The sequence below is a fragment of the Emydura macquarii genome, unplaced genomic scaffold (genome assembly GCF_026122565.2).
Source record: "Emydura macquarii macquarii isolate MOO-44397 ecotype Brisbane River unplaced genomic scaffold, CSIRO-AGI_Emac_v2 contig_1644, whole genome shotgun sequence".
Classification (NCBI taxonomy): domain Eukaryota; kingdom Metazoa; phylum Chordata; order Testudines; family Chelidae; genus Emydura; species Emydura macquarii.
In genome coordinates this window covers 11,287,524-11,308,798 of record NW_027131781.1, presented here as the reverse complement: position 1 = coordinate 11,308,798, position 21,275 = coordinate 11,287,524, and the positions used below count along the sequence as shown (strand labels likewise).

Here is a 21,275-nt window from a genome sequence, read left to right as displayed (position 1 = left end):
AACCCCTCTCTTTGAGTGGCTCTGCATATAGTCTAAAGGTTTCTTAATGTTCGGATCAGTATCTACCTTAAGAGCTAAGCCTAGTGACTAGCTAAATTAAATCCGCGAGCGCTATGTGCTAATCAGCTGTAGATGGTTTGATTGATTCACTTCGAGGTATGGGTTGTGGGGTACAGGCAGATTGCTGCTTTGGGCTTGCTGAGGTTAATTAGAGCCAGGAAAAGTTTGAGAAGCAAGGGTCAGGTGCGCTTGCAGGATTATTGACAGAAAGGTCTGTGTGTCAGAAGTGAGGAACTCTGGCTTTGTGAATGACTCTTGAGCCTGTGACTAATTTCCTAGGAGGACGGCTTGGAAAAGAGCCCAGTGAAAAAGAAACAGAAGAAAAAAGAGAACAAAGAGAACAAGGAAAAACAGTCAACCACAAAGAAAGAAAAGGAAGGCAATAAAGAGAAAAAGAAGACCAAGGATAAAAAAGAGAAGGTATCAGGCATATCTTACGTGTAACCTTTAGAGACACGTTACAGCCGTAAATCACATTGAGCATTTCAGATTCAAACCCTGCACATGCCAATGCATATCTAGGAGAGTAGTTTGACTGAGAAGGCAGTGAAGTCCTTACAGGGAATATTCCTAGAGTTCGACACATTATGAGATTGGACATTCTTAAAGACCCCATGTAAAAGAATGCTACAGTATGCTTTACTAGCCAGCTTTGGGAAGAGCTTGCAGCCTCTTCCAGCCTCCAGAACTTTCTGGAAGGAGAGTTTACCTTGAATAGGGGAGAAAAGACACCTGCAGTGAAGAATGGAAAAGGTGACATACTTTGGGGGTTGTGAACGAAGGATAGAGAGTGAAAGGGAGTGAGCTGTTTTCAGATTGACTTGAAAATGCAACTTTCCCCAATCAGAAAAGTATATTGGAATGGCTGACATCAAGAAAACGAGAGAGAAGAGACTGGAGCTTATTGTTCAAAGTGTGTGAGGCTTTAATTAGTCTTGGTGTGAGCAAGCTTGGTGTTGATTTAGTTGGGGTTGGTCCTGCTTTGAGCAGGGGGTTGGACTAGATGACTCCTGAGGTCCCTTCCAATCCTAATCTTCTATGATAAGCTGTGACTGAATTGCTCTGTACTTCAAATCTAGCCATAATAACCTGACCTACACAGAGGCCATGAAATAACATCTTGGCTGTTCCCATGTGGGCAGGGTTTGATTTTGTCAGCACAGATGTCATGCTGTGTGGGAGACGTAACTAAATTGGACGTTGGATGTCGGGTCACGTCTGTCAGGGGCTGGATTCAGACTAGTGAGAGGTGGAAGGCTCCGTAATAGTGCTTTGAGGTACCTGAGATATATACTAGCTGCCCAGAGGATTAAAACATTGAGGTCCTAAGTCAAAGCTCAGACCTGAGCTTCAGATCTAAGGGAGAGTCCCCTTCTCAGTGAAATGCAGCATGGCCTTCAGCTATTAACAGGGACACGGGAGCAATGGTGATTCTGAAGCCGAGACTCAGGTTCTGTTCACAACTCTTGCACAAATTCACTGTGCAAACCTGGGCCGCTCAAAATTTTCACGAGTGTTCAGTGATTTGGGGTGCCCAGCTGAAGAGCTGTGGGGCTGAATTTCCTGCGGTTCTGAGCATTGACTGATAGTGGAGACCAAGTCATGCAGGGGTCTGCCCTTCCCAGGGGATACCGACCCACTGTGTGATCCTAATTCTCCAGGGCAATCCCTCACGGGCGGGTTTTGCCTCCTTCTGTCAACGGACCCCAAATCACTGGTGCCACTTCTGAAAAGTGTCTGCATGCTCCAGTTTCCTCTCTCAGGTGTGGTGTGAATCTTCATTCATTCGCGACTGAAAAGCACTTTGGAGGGAAGGTGCTGCAGAGGGGCATGCCATTTATTAGTTGTCAGTAACAATAATCCTCGAGGATTTCATGGCGGGCCACGCAGAATCCCCAGGTTCGTCTCACTGTCGGAGGAGTGTAATTTTGTTCTGTTCAAGCCCAAAGGTAGTGAGAGCAAGTCTGGAAGCAAAGGGAAGCGATCTCAAGGTCCTGTCCACATTACAGCAGGGAGTGAGCCCATCCCCATCGGAGAGGATGAAGATGATGACCTGGACCAGGAAACATTCAGCATAGTGAGTATCTTCTTCCAGAGACACGGGCACAGTAGTGGTGGCGCTGGGTATCCTGGCACACTAACACCACTGTTACGAATATCTGCGGCTTCATTTGCCTCAGTGTCCGGATTTGAGCACTAACGACCCTAACCCAAACCCCACTGCTAAGCAAGCAGGCAGTCCTTGGGGATTCTGTAGAGTCAATACATACATACAACCCACTCCTGGAAGGAAAGGTGTGCTTCACATTGCTTAACTCTGATCCCCTGCAGCTAATTCGAGAGCACTGTGGACAAGAGTCCCAGCCAGGCCTTCTCCTTGGCCAAGAGGCTGGTGGCTCTGACGTGGGACCTCAATTGGGAGAAGCATCAAGGCTTCCTTATGGAGCCATCCTCCCAGAAAACAAGCACAGTATTAAAAACAGGTTTGGAATAGCTCCCCTATCACTTGGCACTGGTAATGCATGTTCTAGTTTCATCCCTCTGGGAGGAGCACTAAAGAAAGGGGCATAGGAGAGGCCGTACAGCACCTTAAAACACTGCAGCACCCTCTTACTTCAGGCTAAAACTTTCAGTTCCCTCAGCTGGTTTGAGTGTCATAGGTCAAACGTTGTGACCCTGCAGCGGTATGTGGCAGACTCTTTCCCTCAGCAACCAAGGGGTTAAGAGGTTATTCCTGGGCTGGAAGAATACTGAGGCCGTTCTAGTAACGGTTGTATGTCCTGTAGATCTGCAGTTGCTCACTGAGTTGTAGTAGTAGGTTCCACTGTCAGTGCTTTCCATGCTGTGTAAATGAAAACTCGGCAATTCAGATGGTGACCCCAGATGGTGAGGATGGCTGCAAAAACAAGACCTAATATAGTCTCCTACTGTCGACTCTCCGCTGCCTGGCTTGTGCATTTAGAAGGGTTCTATCAGCTTGAAATCTAGTCAGTTTCTTAAAACAAGTAGTTTCAGATACTGTATTTGCTCTTGAGACCCCGTGCTGTTTTTTTGTTTTTCCCAGTCCCTTTTTATTTAAAAAAAAGTTTTGTGGTTCTGTGAAAGACTCGCAAACAATGGGAAAGTGACTCACTGACGGAATAAAAAGGAGAGCGTGAAACTCACTGTATGCAAAGTGCTGTTGCATGCACAAAGGAGAGGAAAATAGGTGATTTCCTCTGATTTCTTTCAGTTTTGTTAACAGCTGTGATTAAAAACCGTTTTTACGTGGCAGTGTGATTTTCAATAGGGCTCTCGAATCCATGTATTTTATCTTTAGTGCGTAAATAGCAACGTGTCCCTTGATTATGCATGTAGTCCACAGGATCTTGGACTGAGTGCGTGCTCAGTACTTGCAAAGCACATTGTGTGCTTCCAGGAGGAGGAGGGGAGTGGGTGGATGATGTTGAGGAGAGACTCTCATTGCTTTATGCTGCATGTCTTTCAAAGACTGTTGTTTGCATGGGGCACACCTCCTTAAAACCAAAGAAAGGATGACTAACAGCTGATATTAATGAATTTTCCCAGCCAGTGATTTGGGTTGAGAGAACGTCAACAGATGAACGGAGATGGTAGAAGTTAATGCATGAGGTGAATGAATTTTTACTCTATGTTGCTCACCCTAGTGCAAAGAGAGGATGAGGCCAGTGAAGAAGGCACTGAAGCAACTGGACAAGCCGGATAAGGGACTGACAGTGCAAGAACAACTGGAGCATACCCGCAACTGCCTCTTGAAAATAGGGGATCGCATCTCAGAGTGCCTTAAAGCCTACTCGGACCAGGAGCATATCAAGCTGTGGAGAAGGTAACAGACCATCTGGTTTTTCTTCAGCTAGTGTGAGAATATTTAAGTGAATTTAGTGCTCAGAGAGGGTACTGGATTTTATATCCCAGGAGACAAATTCCAGTGTCGTTGTCTTCTCCCCCATCCATCCCCATTGGAGAGGGGCTGATACTGATGTCGCTGAAGTCAAAGTCCATACACCTCAGCAAAACTGAAACAAACCCCTTTGAAACTGAAATGTGAGTGTCCACACACAGACTTGCACTGGTTTAACTGAATTGGTTTTTAAACACTAATTACACAGATGCAAGTTGATGCCTAGGTGCCCCTTTATTAGGATCTGGAGGGAGGCTGCTAATGCCTGTTATCTAGGCCACTGACCAGCCTTCAGATGTGATCCTAATGCAAGAGAGCCAAAAAGGAGATGGTGAAGCTCAGTGAAGCCTGCTCCTCCTGCCCCAAGTGAGTGAAATAGACAAAATAAAGAAACAACATCAGTGATGAAATGGATATTGGATTCTAGGTCTGTGCCTGGGAACTGTCAGAGATTGAGTTAGAGTCCCGCAGCAGGGCGCTTTCTCTTTGAAAATGTTTTTTTTTTTTTTTTTTTTAAATCTTAACCATTACCCTTTCAAGCTGGAAGGGTTTCATTCTCCACTCTCCATGCAGGCGTTTATAACTCCCCTTCTTTCTTATATAGACTCGTGCTCTGAGCGGAGGATAGGCCCCAGATGATTGATATAAAGGCTGGAAGGTTTTACAAGGAGAGATGTTTTTGTGGCTGAGACATTGCACTGGGATTCATTCCGGTGTCATGGGTTCATTTCTCAGCTCTGCCACAGACTTCCTGTGTAATCTTGGGCACATCATTTAATCTCTCCGAACCCCCGTGTCATCTGTCAGATGAAGTGAATAATTGCTAATCCTTAGCTAAGTGGTTTTTTGCAGTTTGTACAAATGAGGAAGACAGAAGTTAAGCTGCTATTTAATAATTAACAGAAAATGTGAATGTCTCCTCAGGAACCTGTGGATATTTGTGTCCAAGTTCACAGAATTTGATGCCAGAAAATTGCACAAACTCTACAAAATGGCTCACAAGAAAAGATCCCAGGAAGAGGAGGTGAGATCTGAAATGTGCTCCCTTGGTGAGGAAGAGCATTTCTTCCCTGGCCTGAGCCACTGTTTGTGATGCTGTTGCAGTTGTCGCAGCATAAGCCCGGGTACCAGTAGATGGTGTGGTTGTGGTGACTAATGCACTAAAAACCTTTGGGTCACAATCCAAGGCTGGTTGTCTCTTGAGAAATGTGTTTGTGGTGCTGTGCCGTGTGCTTGGCAGTGCATGCTTTTATACTCTCAGATGTGTTGCTTTTTAAATGTAAGTGCTTTCTATCTAAGTGTATGATGATGCAGGGTTATTAGGCCCCCGATTGGCTTTCTCTGCAACTCTTTGCTTTGTTTACCTCCATCTTCACCCCTTATTTGTTTGTTTTATAAACAACACAGCGCTAGTCATTTGATTCTCTTTTTACATGTGGAAGCTCCTCTCTTCTCTCATCCAGTCATTTTTGTTGCCTGTCGCTGGCTCGTTCCCGTTAGTGTGGCACATTGGGTTGTCTCCAGCTCAAGAGTAGAAATCAGGGATGATGCTGTCTGTCGGGATTAAGACATGTTGGCAGAGGTGTGTGTGGTGGAAACGTGCACATCTCCTGCCTTACACCATGTCTGGCTCAAACATGGTTGATTCCGTACTTACATGAGCACAAAATTAATTCGCAGCAAAGTTCCCAGTGAAGGTGCAGGTCCCAGTACGCAGGGAATCTCCCTGTTCTAAATGAACCCAGCATGCCACAGACAAGAGGCTTTCGGGGGCCATTGAAGGGAGAAGCCTCATATCTTTTGCATTCCATTGTACTGGAAGCATCTCCCTTTTCCTCCGCAGGAGCAGAAGAAGAAGGAGGACATGGCTGGCAGCAAACGGCCATTCCGCCCAGAGCCTTCTGGTTCCAGCCGGGATTCCCTTATGTCTCAGTCTCATCTGCCTCCCAACCCTCATTCTCAGAAACTCCACCTGCCCCCCTCGCACCCTCAGCAGATGCATGGGCACCAGCGGGACAACTACAACCACCCCAACAAGAGACAGTTCAGTAACGCAGGTGAGTCCTTCACAAGAAAGTCAGAGGATGAGTGTTGGAAGGTCCCCTCTCCATCCCAAGCCAAAGCCTGATTTTTCCTTCAGTAAATCCTCTGGGGCTTTTGTCCAGTCCAATTTTAAGTTCTGGGATTCCCTGTGGAGAGGATGAGAGAGAACAAACCACACGCAGCAGATGTAAGTCATGTTGCTTAATGCACGACTAGAAGGTGCTCAGATACTATAGCGATGAGGACAGGATGTAGAATAGAATGAGGATGTTTCCCCCTGATAGTCAAGGTAAATTTTGCTTTTGCTAATTTCTTCCTTTTACCTCAAATCCTTTAAAAGATTCCTCTTTAAATTGGTATTTACTGCCATCCATGACTTGTTGTATTATAAACATGCTGTGTTTAAACCTGAGAAGGGACTTTATGGAACCCACTGAGCTAGTGCTGGGAAACATGAATAGGAAAAACAAAACTCATTACCCCAAAGAGGGGGCGACAGACCACTTACTATCTCGTGCAGGCTTAGTGGTCTCTTCTGACCTGTGATGGGAGGGAAAGATAGACGATGGTGAGTGAGACACTCTGATCTGTGGTTTTTCTCACAGCAGACCGAGGAGACTGGCAGAGGGATCGGAAATTTAACTACGGTGGCAACAGCAACCAGGTCTGGGGTGGAGAACGGCACCACCAGTACGAGCCGCACTGGTACAAAGATCACCACTACGGGGCTCGCCGGTCTCGCGGCGACCCCCACCGAAGCTCCGGGAACTACCGACCAAATAACCTCTCCCGCAAGAGGCCGTACGAGCAGTACAACAGTAACCGAGACCACCGGGGACACAGAGATTATTACGACAGGTAATTTAATGTGGATTATCACAAACCGGCTGGGCAGAGTTTGCAACTATGCTCCCAGCCACTGTCTGTACTTTTCCTGCTTGCCACAAGGAGGAGCCAGGGAGCTTAGTGGAATCGGGGGTGCTAATGGTATTTGCATTCTGGATTCCAATCAAACACAGACTTAGTCACCAAATTAGGTTTTTGTTTCTTTTCTGCCTTGCTGAAGTTGGCATCACTGCATGGGTTCTCATTTCTGCCTTGCCAGCCAATAACCTTAGACATGAGCTGTAGCATGATTTTTCCAGCAGTAAGCTTTATACTCAGAGCGTGACAGTCCAGTGTTGGATCTCCCCGTGGGTGTGTTTCTGATCAGAAGTTGGCAACCCACGTGTTTTCGAAGCTCACTGGGAAGATACTTAGGTGACTTTGCTTTTCTTCCCTCCCCCTTTATCTTTGATCACCCCGTCCTCTTCAATTCTCTTCTGACTTTGCCCTGTAAATCCCTTTTCCCCGACCCTGTTGCTAGTTCTCTCCTCCCATACATGCAGACACACAGGTAGCATTCTCCAAAGTACCTACTTAAAGGCCCAGAGCTCTTTTAGCGAGTGGAGCGGGGTGTTAGCCCTGCTGCTTTGGTGAACCTTCTATCTGGGTAACGACTTTCTGCCTCTTCCTGCAGTTTCAGCTGTATGCACCATTCTTCTCTTTGTTGTCCCAAAGCACTGTGTGTAGTGTTTGCAGGCTGTTAAATAGCTACTGCAGTCCACCCCAGCAATGGAGGAAGTGACGGTCTGATTAGATTATATTAACAGAGAGAAATAAGACTGGGAGCTGTAAATGCTTTTCCTTTTATTGACTAGTGGCTTACAGGGCATCATCTCTATTGTATCTCTACTACTTAGAGTCCTGGCTTCTCCAGGCAAAGGGCGCCTTGTCTTGTTTGTTTGCAGAGCACTAGCCACACCTACAGCGCTGTGTAAATCACCAGCAGCATTATTCAGGGGTGGAATTTGGAACATTCCTTGGATATGTCAGGATGGGAGGGCGGGGCTGCATAAGTGTCTCTTGAGCTGATCGTTCTTGCGTTTGTGTTTTACATCTAGACACCATCACGATTCCAAGCGGCGAAGATCGGATGAGTTCAGGCCCCAGAACTACCACCAGCAGGATTTCAGAAGAATGTCTGATCACAGACCACCGATGGGATACCACGGCCAAGGACCTTTGGACCATTACCGGTCCTTCCATACAGACAAATCGGGGGATTACAAACAGCCGCTTCCCCCTCCTCACTCCCAAGTCTCGGACCCTCGCTCGCCCCCGTCTCAAAAATCCCCTCATGATTCCAAGTCACCCCTGGATCACAGGTCGCCCTTGGACAGGTCATTAGAACAGAAAAACAATCCAGATTATAACTGGAATGTTCGGAAAACATAAAGCGACTGGGGGAGGAGAAGAGGGAGAGAGCGCGTCTGAAATATTTGGTCTGATGCAACAGCGGCTGCTTTTTCCAAACCAGTAACCGGAGACTCTGAACATGCTGCTATCATCTTGCTGGGTGAAGAAGGATTTTGGGGAGCGGGCAGGGGCTCTTCCCAGCTCTTAGTTCTGGTCTGGATTCCTTTTTCCTATCCCCCTTCTCCAGTCTGGCATTGGGACCGGACCCATTGCCTGTTGGGGGAAACAGGTGTCATTCTTTGCTTTAGTTTTGTTTGTCATTGAAGGCTGAATCCGACAGACTCTTGTGACTATTTCACAGCTGCGGAGCTTTCCCCAGAACCAAGGATGTGGATCGATGCTGCTTAAGACTTTGTAGACAGCTCCGTGTGCCCAGCCTGATGTGTTGTTACGGGACAGATGCTGCTGTGGGTGGGCATACCCCAGTCAGGCTGGGGTTTGTGTGTCACCAGTGTGGGGGTAGGAGGCATTCAGAGATGGACAGGAGGTCTCTCTCAGAGTAAATAACTGACTTGGCTCTTATCATGGTTCTCAGAGAGGAAGGGAGAGCTCGAGGCCCCTCCAGAGTGACTCAGAATGTTAGAAGTGGGAATGCAAGGATGTTGCTTCATCACTTCCCTGTCCACATATCCATTTCTTGTGTCTTTATCCATTTCAAGAAACTGGTTCTGCTTTGTGCACTATCATGCGCCCTCTGCAACATAGACAGTGACATGGGAAAACGTGCTGGAGCTGGGAAATTTTAAAACAGGTGGAAGTCCTGAATAGATGGGGAAGAGACAGAATCCCTTAGCAGAGCCTTAATTCACCCTTCAAACCAGTGAGAGGGGAAACGGGCAGTTACAGTAATTCCCAGTGGACAGGGGCTCAGGAATCTGTAACACAAACCCTCTTGCCCCATTTCTCTCTCGCCAGTGGTAGTAGGGGTGTTCGAGGCCTGTCTGTAGGACAGATTGGCTGGAAGTTGAATGGTCTTTTGGTGGAGGAATGGCTTTTGGGGTCAGGGATCCTGGCTTCTATTCCCCTCTGCTGCGGACTGCTCTGACCTTTGGGCAAATCACTTCTCTTCTCTGCACCTCAGTTTGCCCATCTGGAGAATGGTCATCCCCGTCTTTGCTCGTCCTCGTAAGGGTAAGAAGCTCTGTGCTGTTCTTGGCGAGGACACCACACTGAGCTAAGTGGGAATGCAGTTGGCTGTCTGGAGCTGTACCTTTGCACAAAGCAGTGTGCCGGCCACCTACCTGCCAACGTTCCAGTGACCTGTGCTAACTCTGAGAGGCAGAAAGCAGCTGCTTTGAATGAACTTAAATCGGGAACTTGCATGAGGGCCCAGCGCTTTAGGGTTCCGGTGAGCAACAGATCAAGGAGAATCCTAAACTCTCAGTATTTTAAATCCTTGTAGCAGGCCCCCCGTCAGGAGGTGTCTAACAAGGCCAGGAAGGACAAGGGGAGAAGACGGTTTTGCAGCCCAAATGAATAGGTTTCACTGCAAACCTTCGTCCAGGTACTGGGATCAGAGAGCAGCAGGAAGGGGTAATATCCAGCAGGGAGGAATTTGCCTGAACACTTCCAGTAAGCCAAAGCACAGCCTGCTGGCCAAATGTAGAACTGGAGGAGTTCTGAATTTCAGCTCCATCATCTTCAATGTGGTGCAAGGCCCATAGAGACGCAAGTCCCTAATGCCAGGATCTACCTTGATGCCCGCAGCCAGGCCGTTCAGATCCAGTTGGAACATTTCAGGCCGAGGCCTGCAGTCTCCACACGCTGCAGCTGGGCAATAAAGACAGGGCTGCTGGCAAACGGCTCATTTTGATCAAATTGATGCAAAGTTCAGGAAAAGGAGCCAGGCAGCCCTCGTTTGGGCCAGATCAGAACACGCCTTCCTTTAAAGGACTGAAGTGAGGTGGGTTTTTAATTCCCCGCCTGCGTTACTGGTAAATTGTCTTGAATCTGCAGGTGTCAAGAGTAAGGACTGGAACGGCCTGAGGGGAGAATTTCCCTGCGGCGCTTGCCAAGGTGAAGGGCTGTACACATCCAGACCAGCCCAGGCACCTGCCCAAGGTGAGGGAGCTGACTTCTTCCTTCCTGCTGCGTCTCCCTATGCTTCATGGATGAATGCAGGTCACAATTAGTGTTGAAGACCTCTGGGGCGGGGGCTTATGACAAGGCCATGCTTGTTTGGAGGTGGGGTCGTAAAGGCCCGTTCTCGGCTGCATCTGGGCTGCTGAGGGAAAGGTGTTAACTCTTCCGTTGGCAGTTTGAGAGGTGCACGCAGATCAACACTGATAACGCCCAAGCTCCCAGTCTGCTTGGTGCTGACGGGATGAAGGCCCTGAAATCTGTTGTGATCATTGTGTGCTTGATCCATTGTGAGCCCATTGGTTTAATTAGGGTATCTCTGTCCCATGAGATCATTAAAAAGCAACCGTGATTTGCTGCAATCGGGAACAAGAAGGTGATTCCAGGTCACAGTGACATGTGCCCAACCTGTGTACAAAAGCTTGTATACCCAGCTGGGTGGCTGTATCCAACTCTTTCACCCCAATAATTCACCCTGTCAGTGCCAAGGGACGTGCAGGGCATGACCTTTGTAAGGGCTCTGGCCGTGTAGCCCAGTGGGGTTGTATGTCCTGCCAGAGTGTCGAAGGTTGGCACCAGAACTAAGCCTAAGGAATACTTTAGCAAAGGGTGGTTCTTTGGAGGCAGGGGAAACACTGTGCTTCCCATTCCTTGAGCTTCCCACAAAACTAACCAGAAGCAAAACGGCTTTGCTTGCTCCCAGGGAACCAGTGCTGGCGGCATCACGCTGCACTGATGCTTCTTCCAGGGCAATCCAAGAATCCCTCTGCAGTATGGGGGAGGGGGGACAAGTCGTCATGTATTTTCCCCCATTGGAGTGAAGGGCAAAGATGATGGCTTTCCTGGCATGTTTTCACTAAGCTGTGACGGCGTATGTACACTATTGTGTTCACAATGGGTCCTTTCTTTTCAACTAGAGGTGTTGGCTTATAATGTGAATACTAAATTCACCTCCGTGCCAGGAAGAGCAAAGAGAGATTTATCTTATTTTTCATTCACGTTCATGAAATCTCAAGAATGTTACGTGCCATAAAGTTATAGCAAAAGGCAGTGCTGGCCAGACCAGTGTTAAGGTTGGTGCAAAACAACCGTAAGCCCAACGAGAGGGGTTTTCTGCATCCAAATCGAGGGGCCGGGCCCTCAGGGGTTCCGATCAGTATGAAAAGTGTTTTAGTTTTTCTTCTCAAAACAGAAGGAAACAAAAAAGCTTTGTCCACATCCTTTTGAGAGCTGCACTTGAAAGTCATGTAGGCCTGATGCTGAAGGATTTGAGTCCTGTCCTAGTGGTTGGATCTTAATTGGCTTTGGTTTTACAGAAGCTGGAGAAAAATCAAATCTGGGGGGGAATAATCCCTTCCCTCAGGCACACACTCTGTCCCAAAATAAGGGACCACAAAATCAACCATTGGAAATAGATAGTTCAATGACAACAGGGTTGGGAGGGGACAGCCCCACCGCCATCAATTTCAGTGTGCTGTTTATGTCAACATGTGGTGCAGCTGTTCCTGCTAAGCCAGCCAGCAAATTGCTCTAGTCTCATTGAAGGAAAAAGTAGCAACTTCTTGGTTTGGTTTTGGTTGATTTAAGCTGTTCTCAGAGTGACATCACAAACCCCATTGGAAACCGTGTAAAACTTGAGTCACTTATGAATTCACTCTAGAAAACAGAAGTCCCACAGACCAAAGCCTGCTGTCCACCGGTGGTGGTGGTGCAGTGCCCAGCTTAAGTGGATACTTTACAGCTCTTTGAGATCTTTACATGAACTATTTAAGTGATCCATAAAAAAGTAACTCATCTACTTTCATCCATTTCCTCCCGCCGAGCAATGGAGGCAGAAGGACTCTTACTGTAAAATTGTGGACTTTTAAACCTGTTGACTAAAACAGTAATTAATATTAATTTATATTTGTGAAAAAAATGCCACTGTCCTAGTGATTTCTGATGTAAATATGTTGTTTATATAGTATGTATTACATTTTCCTACACTGTAAAACTGCTGTACTTTTGATTCTTGTATATTAAAAGGTGTTACTGAGATTTTCAGAACCTCGCCAGTTTGTTGTATCTGGTGTGTGTAGTACAGTCGTTCGATATAATACAGTATGCCTCAAAACTCCTGTGATATCTCCATCCCTGGTGTGCCTGTCTCTGTCACTGGGTGAAATTAACACCCATGCAGGCGACCAGCGCTTAAGGCTGGAATTGTCAAGTGAGATTTAACGGTGTTCTATGCTCAAATCCCATTTCAATTAAATGGGGTTTGAGCACCTTCGTTTAAGCCATGTCCATGCTAGGAAAAATGGGCATCTGTAAACATTTTAAAACCCTATTCTGGTCTCCATGGATTCTTACATTGCCCTTATCACCACAGTATCTGAGGACCAGCTCCTCAAAAGTATTTAGGTGCCTAACTCTCATTGATTTCAAGGGGAATTAGGTGTCTAAATGCCTTTGAGGATCTGGGGCTGAGCCCTTCTAGTAGTGCATGCTAGCCAGCACAGGGTGAATTTCACCCTGCCTGTACAAACTAGAAACTGTCTGAAAAGAATTTCCAGCTGTGTCTGAGAGGCTCTGAGTTTCCTCACTGTTGATTTACACTAAAACTCATTGGATTTGGCCAGTATGGCACGGACATTTATTTACTTTGAGCATATTTTGGGACGGGAATTGTTCTTTTTATTGGCAGATGAGGTAGCAAAAGCTCCATTTTCTCAGTAACGGGTTTGGCTCCTGCTTCCCGCAGTGTCAGCCGTTAGCTCTCACCCCAGAAAAAACAGTTGCTGTCTCTCCTCTTGCACCCCTGAACTAATCAAGAAGATTTAAACACTCGATAAGAAATGACGACACAAAGGTAACCATATGTGGTGCTGTGCCTGCGGCTGTATATCAACACCGTTCAGGATCTTACCTCGAGATCATGGCTGGTGCTGATCCACAAGCATCAAACCAAAGTTCCAGTTAAACAAAAAAGTAACTATATACAGCTGAACCTCCGTTACGAACACCTGTGGTACAAACTGACCGGTCAACCACACACCTCATTTGGAACAGGAAGTACGCAATCAGGCAGCTTCAGACACACACACACACACACGCAAAAAGCAAATACAGTACAGTGCTGTGTTAAATGTAAACTACTAAAATAATAAAGGGAAAGCATTTTTCTAGTGCATAATAAAGTTTCAAAGCTGTACTAAATCAATGTTCAGTTGCAAACTTGAAAGAACGACCATAATGTTTTGTTCGGAATTATGAACATTTCAGAGTTACAAACAACCTCCGTTCTCAGGGGTTTGTAACTGAGGTTCTACTGTAGTCCCAATGGGGGGAGAGAAAATGGGCAGGGGCAGTGTGTGTGTGAGAGAGAAAGATGTCTTGTATTGTGGAGGGAGAGAGTAATTTAAAAGAAAACGTAATGTCACGGAAGATTCTCAGTGGTGTGTTAACTCTATGACAAATGTATTTTAAATGAGGGAGTAAAGACGGGTGATTTAAAATGATCTGCTCCAGGTTTCAGAATTACGTCTTGGGTTAAATGAGCCCTCAGGCAGGTTTTAACAGGCTTAGGACAAGGAGAATTATTATTAATTAGTTGTATTGTGGTAGAAACTCGGAGCCCTAGTCGTGGACCCAGGATCCCATTATGCCAAGAGCTGTAAAAACATAGAACAAAGAAGTGGTCCCTACCCCAAGGAGTTTAAGCAAGGATGTTGCTTAAGCTCAAAGCAACCTCTAAGGTGACCCAAAAATATATTGCGGTGTTGCAATCTTATCATGGTTCTTACTTTATTTGGTGGGAGGGGAGGGTGTTTCAAGCCTCAGCTCCTGGATTCATGTGATTATGAGAATCTTGGCTTTCATTTTTTTAAAAAGTAAGTTTCTTGTCCTCATGGTTGTGGAGAAGAACTTAAAACTTGACTCAAATGCAAGTTGATGGCTCAAAAACCAGAAGTCAGACAAACCCACAATCACAATGTATCATTTTTTAAAATCAAGACTTTCAAGTCAATCTCTGATCGGAGGCATGACTTACAATTTTGATTAATTTTTAAATTATTTTTCATAAAGTAACAGTCAAAAGATAAATGACTTACAACTTGGATATGTCACCAAATACTGCACATTTCACAGGATATCAAATCAAATTACGTAATTACACAACTTTACAAAGGAGTAAGACAATACAAAATCAGACACAGAATATGTTAGAGTGGGGATAATAATAATAATAATAATAATAATAAAAGACATACACAAATAGACCCAAAGAAAAGGGAAGGAGGAGACCAGAGTGTGGATGGAAAACAAGCGGTCAAGTGGAATAGAAGTCTGACATTACTTGTGCTATCTCTGCATTCTTTATCTAAACGTACCAAGAAATGGGGTTCACATTTCTTCAAATGAATATAATTGCTCTGTTGATAAGTGATTTTTTTCTTTTGCAGCTAACTCGGACAGGTGTGAATGCGACTGCTCTGTTCTGGGCATAAGCCTACTCCATTTTTGTAAAATCATGTACTTGGTAACCATCGGGGCTCTCAAGAACCGAAGTCTGTGGCAGAGCTGAACCCAGCAAAAGTAGGTACAGAACATAGAATGTAATTTTCAGATCAGGTTTGGTTACTGAAGCCAAGCACTCTTTTCACCCTCGTGTCTACCTCTTTCCACAGCTCTCAAGTAGTTGGACAGTCCCATAACATATGAATCAGGGTTCCTTTTTCTTTATTACAATGCCAACGAATACCAGAGGAAAGCCTCCATCTTGCACAATCTCGGTGGCGTCCAATGCATTTTGAATAAAACCATCTGCTGCATCAGAGGTAGCCTGAGATCCACAGAAGCATTTTTAACATTCCATAATATGCTCTGCTACTGGGGTCTTCCAAGGGCTGTGATAACTCCTCTCCCCACCCTTTCACGAAGAACTCCAGATCAGTGGAGTTCCTCTTCATTAGTAAACCATACAGAATGGACGTGGGCCTGGGGAATTTGGGAAGTGCTTCCAAGGTTCCCCGTAGCGGAGGCCTTTGGCCGCCCTAGGGCATCTGGATCAAATTCATAGATTAGCAAATGTTTTAGTTGTAAGTACTGCCACTCTGCTAAGGGTGGCAGGTCACATCGTTGCTTTAGTGTTAGAAAAGAGACAAAGCCCTCGTCTGAGACTAATCCACACGAGGTCCTTGTTCAGCCAGCTCTTCCAAATTATAGCTTTCCCCCCCAATTTGCAAGTCTGGGTTACCCCAGGTAGGTGCTTTTGCATGACAGTGAGGATGAATTGCTGCCTCTTAGCTAGGAGAGCCCAGACCCTTCATGCAGCCACCACTGATGGCACCTTATTTTTCACCACTGGCCAAAACCAGGAACCAAGCAGACCTGCAGGAGGGATTGGATACATTCGTATCTGTTCTGTGTCCACCTTTGTGGGAGTGAAGGTGTCAGCATGCTGGAACCACTTTGACATCGGTGATATGCTGTAGGTCTGGGAGTCCAAATACCCTCTTGGCTATAGGGGACCAGAGAGTTTTAAATGACAGTCATGGCATTGACCAGCACCCCATCAAAAGGGAAGACACAGGCTCTAATCATATTATTACATTTTCTAAATTAAGCTGGAGGGATATATACACAGGTAGGCTGCTCAGAATATAGAGGAGCTGAGGCCTAATATTAATTTTTATTTTATTAACCCTTTCCGACAGGCTCAGGGAGGAAGGATGCCCCCTATCTGTCTTCAGTAAAGACTGAACAATACTAAGCTTGGTAGTTGTTTATAGGGAAACCTGAGAATAACCTGGTCATCATTATGCTGCGGATGGGAGAAAAAGCAGACAATGCTCTTACTGTCTGGGCGTGTCTCTGAGGATCTCACTGAGCTGGAGAGAAGTGGTGTCCCCCGCACCCGAAGTGAGCTGTCCTATCTCTCCACACTATCCCTAGCCTCCTGGCCTCTTTCCTTCAAGCAGGACATGGGCCTCTCCCTACTCCCATCCAATTAAAATGTGCTCAGGGTAATTCACGTGCAGCTTGAGAACCCGTCAACTTCAATGCAATGCATTCTCCCCCACAGGATTTGCACCCTGGCCGCAAGGGAGCAGGAACAGGAAGCGATCCTGTGCGACAGCCGCGGGAGAGCAGCCCATCAGCCGCGCCAGCGGGGGTTGGTTTTCCGTAGCTTTCCCCTCCTCCCATGTAAACGGAGGCACTGGCAGTCCGTGGTCTGACTCCGGGGCCAGCCGAACGCCAGCGCAGGAGACAAAGCGATTTCTGAGTTGTTATAAAAAAAAGGGCTTTTACTTTTCACACTTGTAGCCCCTGGATGGAGCCTTTTCCACTTGCTGTGCTGCTGGGCTGAGCCAAGTTTCAGCCAGGAGTGAAATTTCACAGCTGAGTTTTATGCCTCCTGAAAAATGGATTTTATAATGGAAACACTGACACAGCTGTTAACTGTAGCAATCTGGCAGGGCAGGCAGGCTCTGCTGAAGAGAGGCCCAGGGCTAGGGGGCAGGGGCCCAGGCTGTGCTCAGGCCTGAGCTCGGAGTGGGGGAATGGAGAGCTTGCATAGAACTGACTTAGGGCTCTTCATTCCTTACTTTCCTGAGTGCTCATTTCCGCCTCCCTAGGCTCTCCTGCAGCCTTCTCCCCGTGGTCAGCCTAGTCCCGGTGTGAGCAGCCCCACGGCACAGCCCTACCTGAATCCCTGACCTCTCCCTGGGGCGTAGCTCTGGCAGCTGTGTGCTGCAGCACGCTGAGCCGCTCTCCCCGGGAACTGGAGGAGAACGTCTCTGTCTTTCTGGGTGCACCGGCGGAATGGGGGGAAGGCGCTGGGGGCTTATCAGTGCTTAAGTTATTTAGCCTGTGTCTTCCCTGCAAATGGGGCAGGTTCCCTGCCTGCCTCAAAGCTGCACCCAAGTTTGGCCCAGATTGAAGGCCCCTCCTCACTCGGGTGGGAGATTTGGTGGCGCAACACCCGGGTCAGAGCCTGGGCTAACTCTGCAGTGAAGACACTCTCTTTATAGGGTCCCCACCACTTCAGTGTCTGAGCGCCTTCAATCTCCCCTGCGTACGGCCGGTCCCTGTGCCTGGAGGAGCCTCGCAAGTGCTGGTCCTGACAAGCTCTGTTGGCTTGCTCTGTGACGCCTCCCCCTGACGGACCCGGGTTCTTGCCTTTTGCCCCATTCTCCCATCCCACCCATTTGTATTTGAGGGAGGCTCCCTGGGAACGAGCCCGTGTTCTGCTGTGAAAAGGCACAAGGGCACTCCCTGGGCCTCTCATTTTTAACTGATCCACTGTTCATAATAAAAATCCGTAAGTACCTTACGCTGAGTGCACTGAGTTAGCTCTGCCCTTCCCTTGTTCCTGGGCAGACCACAGGGGTGGGTGCTTTGCCTCGCTGCAGCCTGTCTCAGCCAGGGGGCAGCAGCAAGCGTGGGATGGAGTCGTTGAGTGATTGGAGCAGAGGACAGGGAATCAGGACTCTTGGGTATTGACTCGCAGTGTGGCCTTTGTCTAGCGTCTTCCCTTGTGCCTCAGTGTCCCCATCAGTGAAGTGGGGATAATCTTCCCTGCTTTGTGGGCTGCCTACCTAATGCTTTGGATGGAAGGTCTTGGAGCACCACAAGGAGCTGCTAATAAGAAAATATCAGCTGTGGGCAGCTCCAGACACTTGTGTCCCCGCCCAGCCCAGGGATTTTATTTTAAGAACGAGTGCTGTAATCCTGGGCTGCTGATTTACAATAGTAAGGTCTCCAAATTGGCTGCATCAGTACCCCAGCCTTTTACTGGAAAGGGAACTGCCTGGCTTCCAGGCCAGGGTCCCGTCACGCCTGGCACCAAACCCAGACCCATCAATTATGGGCAACAGAAGGGCCGTTTTCTTTGCATTTACACGGAAACTGCATATTTGTCTGATCCCAGCCTGGAATTCTACCCACTGGGTCTCAAAGGGACACAGCCAAAGTGTTCACCTGGATAGTTGGCCAAGGTGAGCGTACTTAGGTGTACGATTCCACCCAGGACTATGGTGCTCTGTTCCCTTATTTATCCCTCCCGCAGAGGCACCATCTGGTATCCAGGTGGGCACCAGGTGTTGCCAAGTAAGCATAAGGGTTGGAATACCAGAGCAAGGGCTGGCTTAGTAAACCCATCAGCACAGAGTGAATGCACAGCAGTTATGAGAGGGTCTGATCCGCTCCCCCGAGCCGTCCTGCCCCATCACAGGAGCCTGCCCCATTGCCCCTTTTCCTCTGCTCCCAGCTGCTGTCCTGCAGGGGCTACCCTCTGTATTGCCATTAGGGAGGTTCTGAAGATAAAATCAGAGACTTTACAGCAGACCGAAGGGGGAAATGTTCTTTCCTGTGACACACCTTTCAGCTCCTAATAGTTCAGCAGGTCGGACACTCCAGTGATACATCGTATCTCTAAAGCAAGGAGACTTGACGGGCAATACAGCTCAGCGTGCATCTAGCCTCGCTTTGTTGGTGGAGGTGGAGCTACCACGAAATTTAGAGTGAGGGTCAAAGGCTTCTGAGCACCAGAGGAGAGCATGCACTGCCCTATCCTTCTTCCATAAGAAGAAGCCTTGATGTTTTCCATCCATCCGTCTCAAACTGGTTACCTCCATTTTACACATGGGGAAACTGAGGCACAGATACATTTAAGTGACTTGCCTAATGGCATTCACTGCCTCAACCCGCACTAACTCCCAGTCTCCCAGCCCCCTGCCTTTGTCACCGGGCTGGGCTGCTCCCCGTAGAGCTGGTTTCTAAAATGAAGGGACTGTCATCTGAGCCGAGGAGGCTGTAGCAGATCAGCGGCAGGGTCCAGCCGCAGCGCTCACAGAGCCAGGCTGAACAAATCCTCGCATGGCCCAATCACAAAGCCATTTACTGATCTAGACGAGCGTGCCCCAGTGATTAGCTGCCACGGTTGGGGTCCCACGGCTGACACCTCCTGTGCGGGTGCGTTCCAGAGCAACCAGAGGTGCAGCAAGCCACTTAGCCCAAGCCCACGTGCTATTCTAGAGACAGTCCTGTAGAGGGCAGCAGGTTCCCAGAGAACCGCCCTGTGCAGCTCAACCGTCTGCTCCAGTGCCAAAGCAGGCAGGAGGTTATGTATCCAGGGCGCATCTGCACTGGGCACATCTGCATTCCAGCCAGGCTCTGCACCCACCCCCCTGCAGGACAGGTGCCGCTCCCATCGCAGCTGTGTGCCCACAGCCAAGAGTGGAGTTTACCCCATGATGCAGGGGCTCGGCTCGCCTGTAAACTTCTCGTTTAGGCCTTCGAGCGAAAGCTCCCAGCAAGAAGCAGCCCTGACGAGCGGGTGCTGGGAGGGGAGCAGGTCGCCAGAACAACCGAGTGGCCGGCGTGCCCCGTTCCTGGCTGTCCAATCGAGACAAGAAACGGCGTGCAAAGCGCGCCCGGCAGGGGCACAATGCCAGGCTCTCACCTGTGTAAGGCAGAAGCACCATATCGCCCCGGCTTGCTGCATTGCCCCACCCGCCTGCATAACCCTGGCACTAATCAGTGGAAGCCAGGACTTAATGAGGGCCGGTTGGTCACTGACTTGGGTGGGGGGCTGGCCCTGGCTGTGAATGCAATGAGTAGCGCAGCAAACCACTGGCTGCAGGTGTTGCTGCGGCATTAGGGACTTGGTGACACCTGTAACTCCCGCCACCCCTGAACCGCAGCGTCCCCACGGGTGTCAAATGAGGCTTACGTTTACCTGCCTGCCCGAGTCGTGGCGAGACTTGGCTGGGAGCAGTAGGTGACTGGAAAGGCAAAGTACCTGTGCTGCTGGTGTAACCCCCCAGCTGAGTGTGTGTGAGAGAGACGTGGCCCCCTCTGTGCCCACGCCCCAGGCTTACAGCCCCAGCTTGGGCGTTTTAGCCTTTAGCCTGAACGGGCGAGAACGCCTTTCTAGCAGCCTCTGCCCGAAGCTGCCCTGGCGTTTCCCCTTAAGGCCTTGTGGACACGCAGCACAGTGGTGGCCTGAGCGCGAGCTCACCACGTGTGCTAAGACCTCCCGTGAGGGCAGGGAAGTTGGCAGTTTTCACCTGAGTGAGCCGGCAGAGGCAGGCCCCACTGCTGTCGTTCACTGGTCCCACTGAGTCATGCGAGCGCTGCAGCCTGCCTCCTCTTCACTGGCCGCGGAGCTCTGGTACCATGAGCAAGCGTGTGTGACGCACGCACGTTTTTCTCTTAGTCGTGCTGAGGCCTAAGTGCGCCTCACCACATCACCCCCTGCCTTGCAATGCAGAGGGGTGAGGGCTGCACGGCAGTAATTGCAATGAATCCAGCGCAGGTTTGTGGCTTAATGAGGTGTTAACTGGGATACAGGTGTGTATAAATAAGGAGCAGAGAAGAGGGTGGTGCAGCAGTGCTGAGTGGCTGTCATTTGGTCTGCATCCTAGGGCTTGTCTGGTCATTTCAGGAGATGGGGCAGGCATGGGGACATTGGCTATGAGGGGCAGGCAAAGGGGAATCTTGGCAAAGCACTGAGCAGTCCCATGGGTAAACCTTGTACTTGTATCCAGGGCTGGCAGCCCAGGACTGAGTTTGGGGGGGGGGGTGAGATCAGTAACAGGTGCAGGTCCTGTGATTAGTAGTCTCTACCCCTGCTCCATTTAGGTAATTACTCTGTGTGGGTGCGGGGGAGGGGGGGTATGCTTCTTGGGGCTGGCCTACCAGCTTCTTCCTGCTGGGTAGTCCCAGTTCCCTCTTAAAAATGGGCTGTAGGGAAAAGCAGTCAGGCAGGGGCGAGGGCAGGTCAGTGGTTTCACCAGCTATGGTCTCTCAGGCAGGGCTGACTGTTTGTACAAAGGCCTTCCAGCAAAGGCAAGCCAGGCTTTCCTTGAGCCACAATCCTCCCATCTGA

The 21,275-nt window shown here is 48.6% G+C and overlaps 1 protein-coding gene across 7 annotated transcripts in view; it reads left to right on the top strand.

Annotated features, from left to right (window-relative positions):
* CHD2 (chromodomain helicase DNA binding protein 2) overlaps positions 1-12,436 on the top strand; it is a 76,072-nt gene extending 63,636 nt beyond the window's left edge. For 5 of the 7 annotated variants that reach the window (XM_067555637.1, XM_067555632.1, XM_067555638.1 and 2 more), the window contains 7 exons: positions 340-480; positions 2,003-2,137; positions 3,726-3,904; positions 4,904-5,003; positions 5,823-6,036; positions 6,628-6,880; positions 7,966-12,436. In XM_067555637.1, the coding sequence (XP_067411738.1) occupies positions 340-480; positions 2,003-2,137; positions 3,726-3,904; positions 4,904-5,003; positions 5,823-6,036; positions 6,628-6,880; positions 7,966-8,299 (1,356 nt within the window). In that variant the 3' untranslated portion in view covers positions 8,300-12,436. The remainder of the gene's footprint in view (positions 1-339; positions 481-2,002; positions 2,138-3,725; positions 3,905-4,903; positions 5,004-5,822; positions 6,037-6,627; positions 6,881-7,965) is intronic. The other 2 variants (XM_067555635.1, XM_067555634.1) reach the window with 2 other exon arrangements.
* The last annotated feature ends 8,839 nt before the right edge of the window (positions 12,437-21,275 follow it).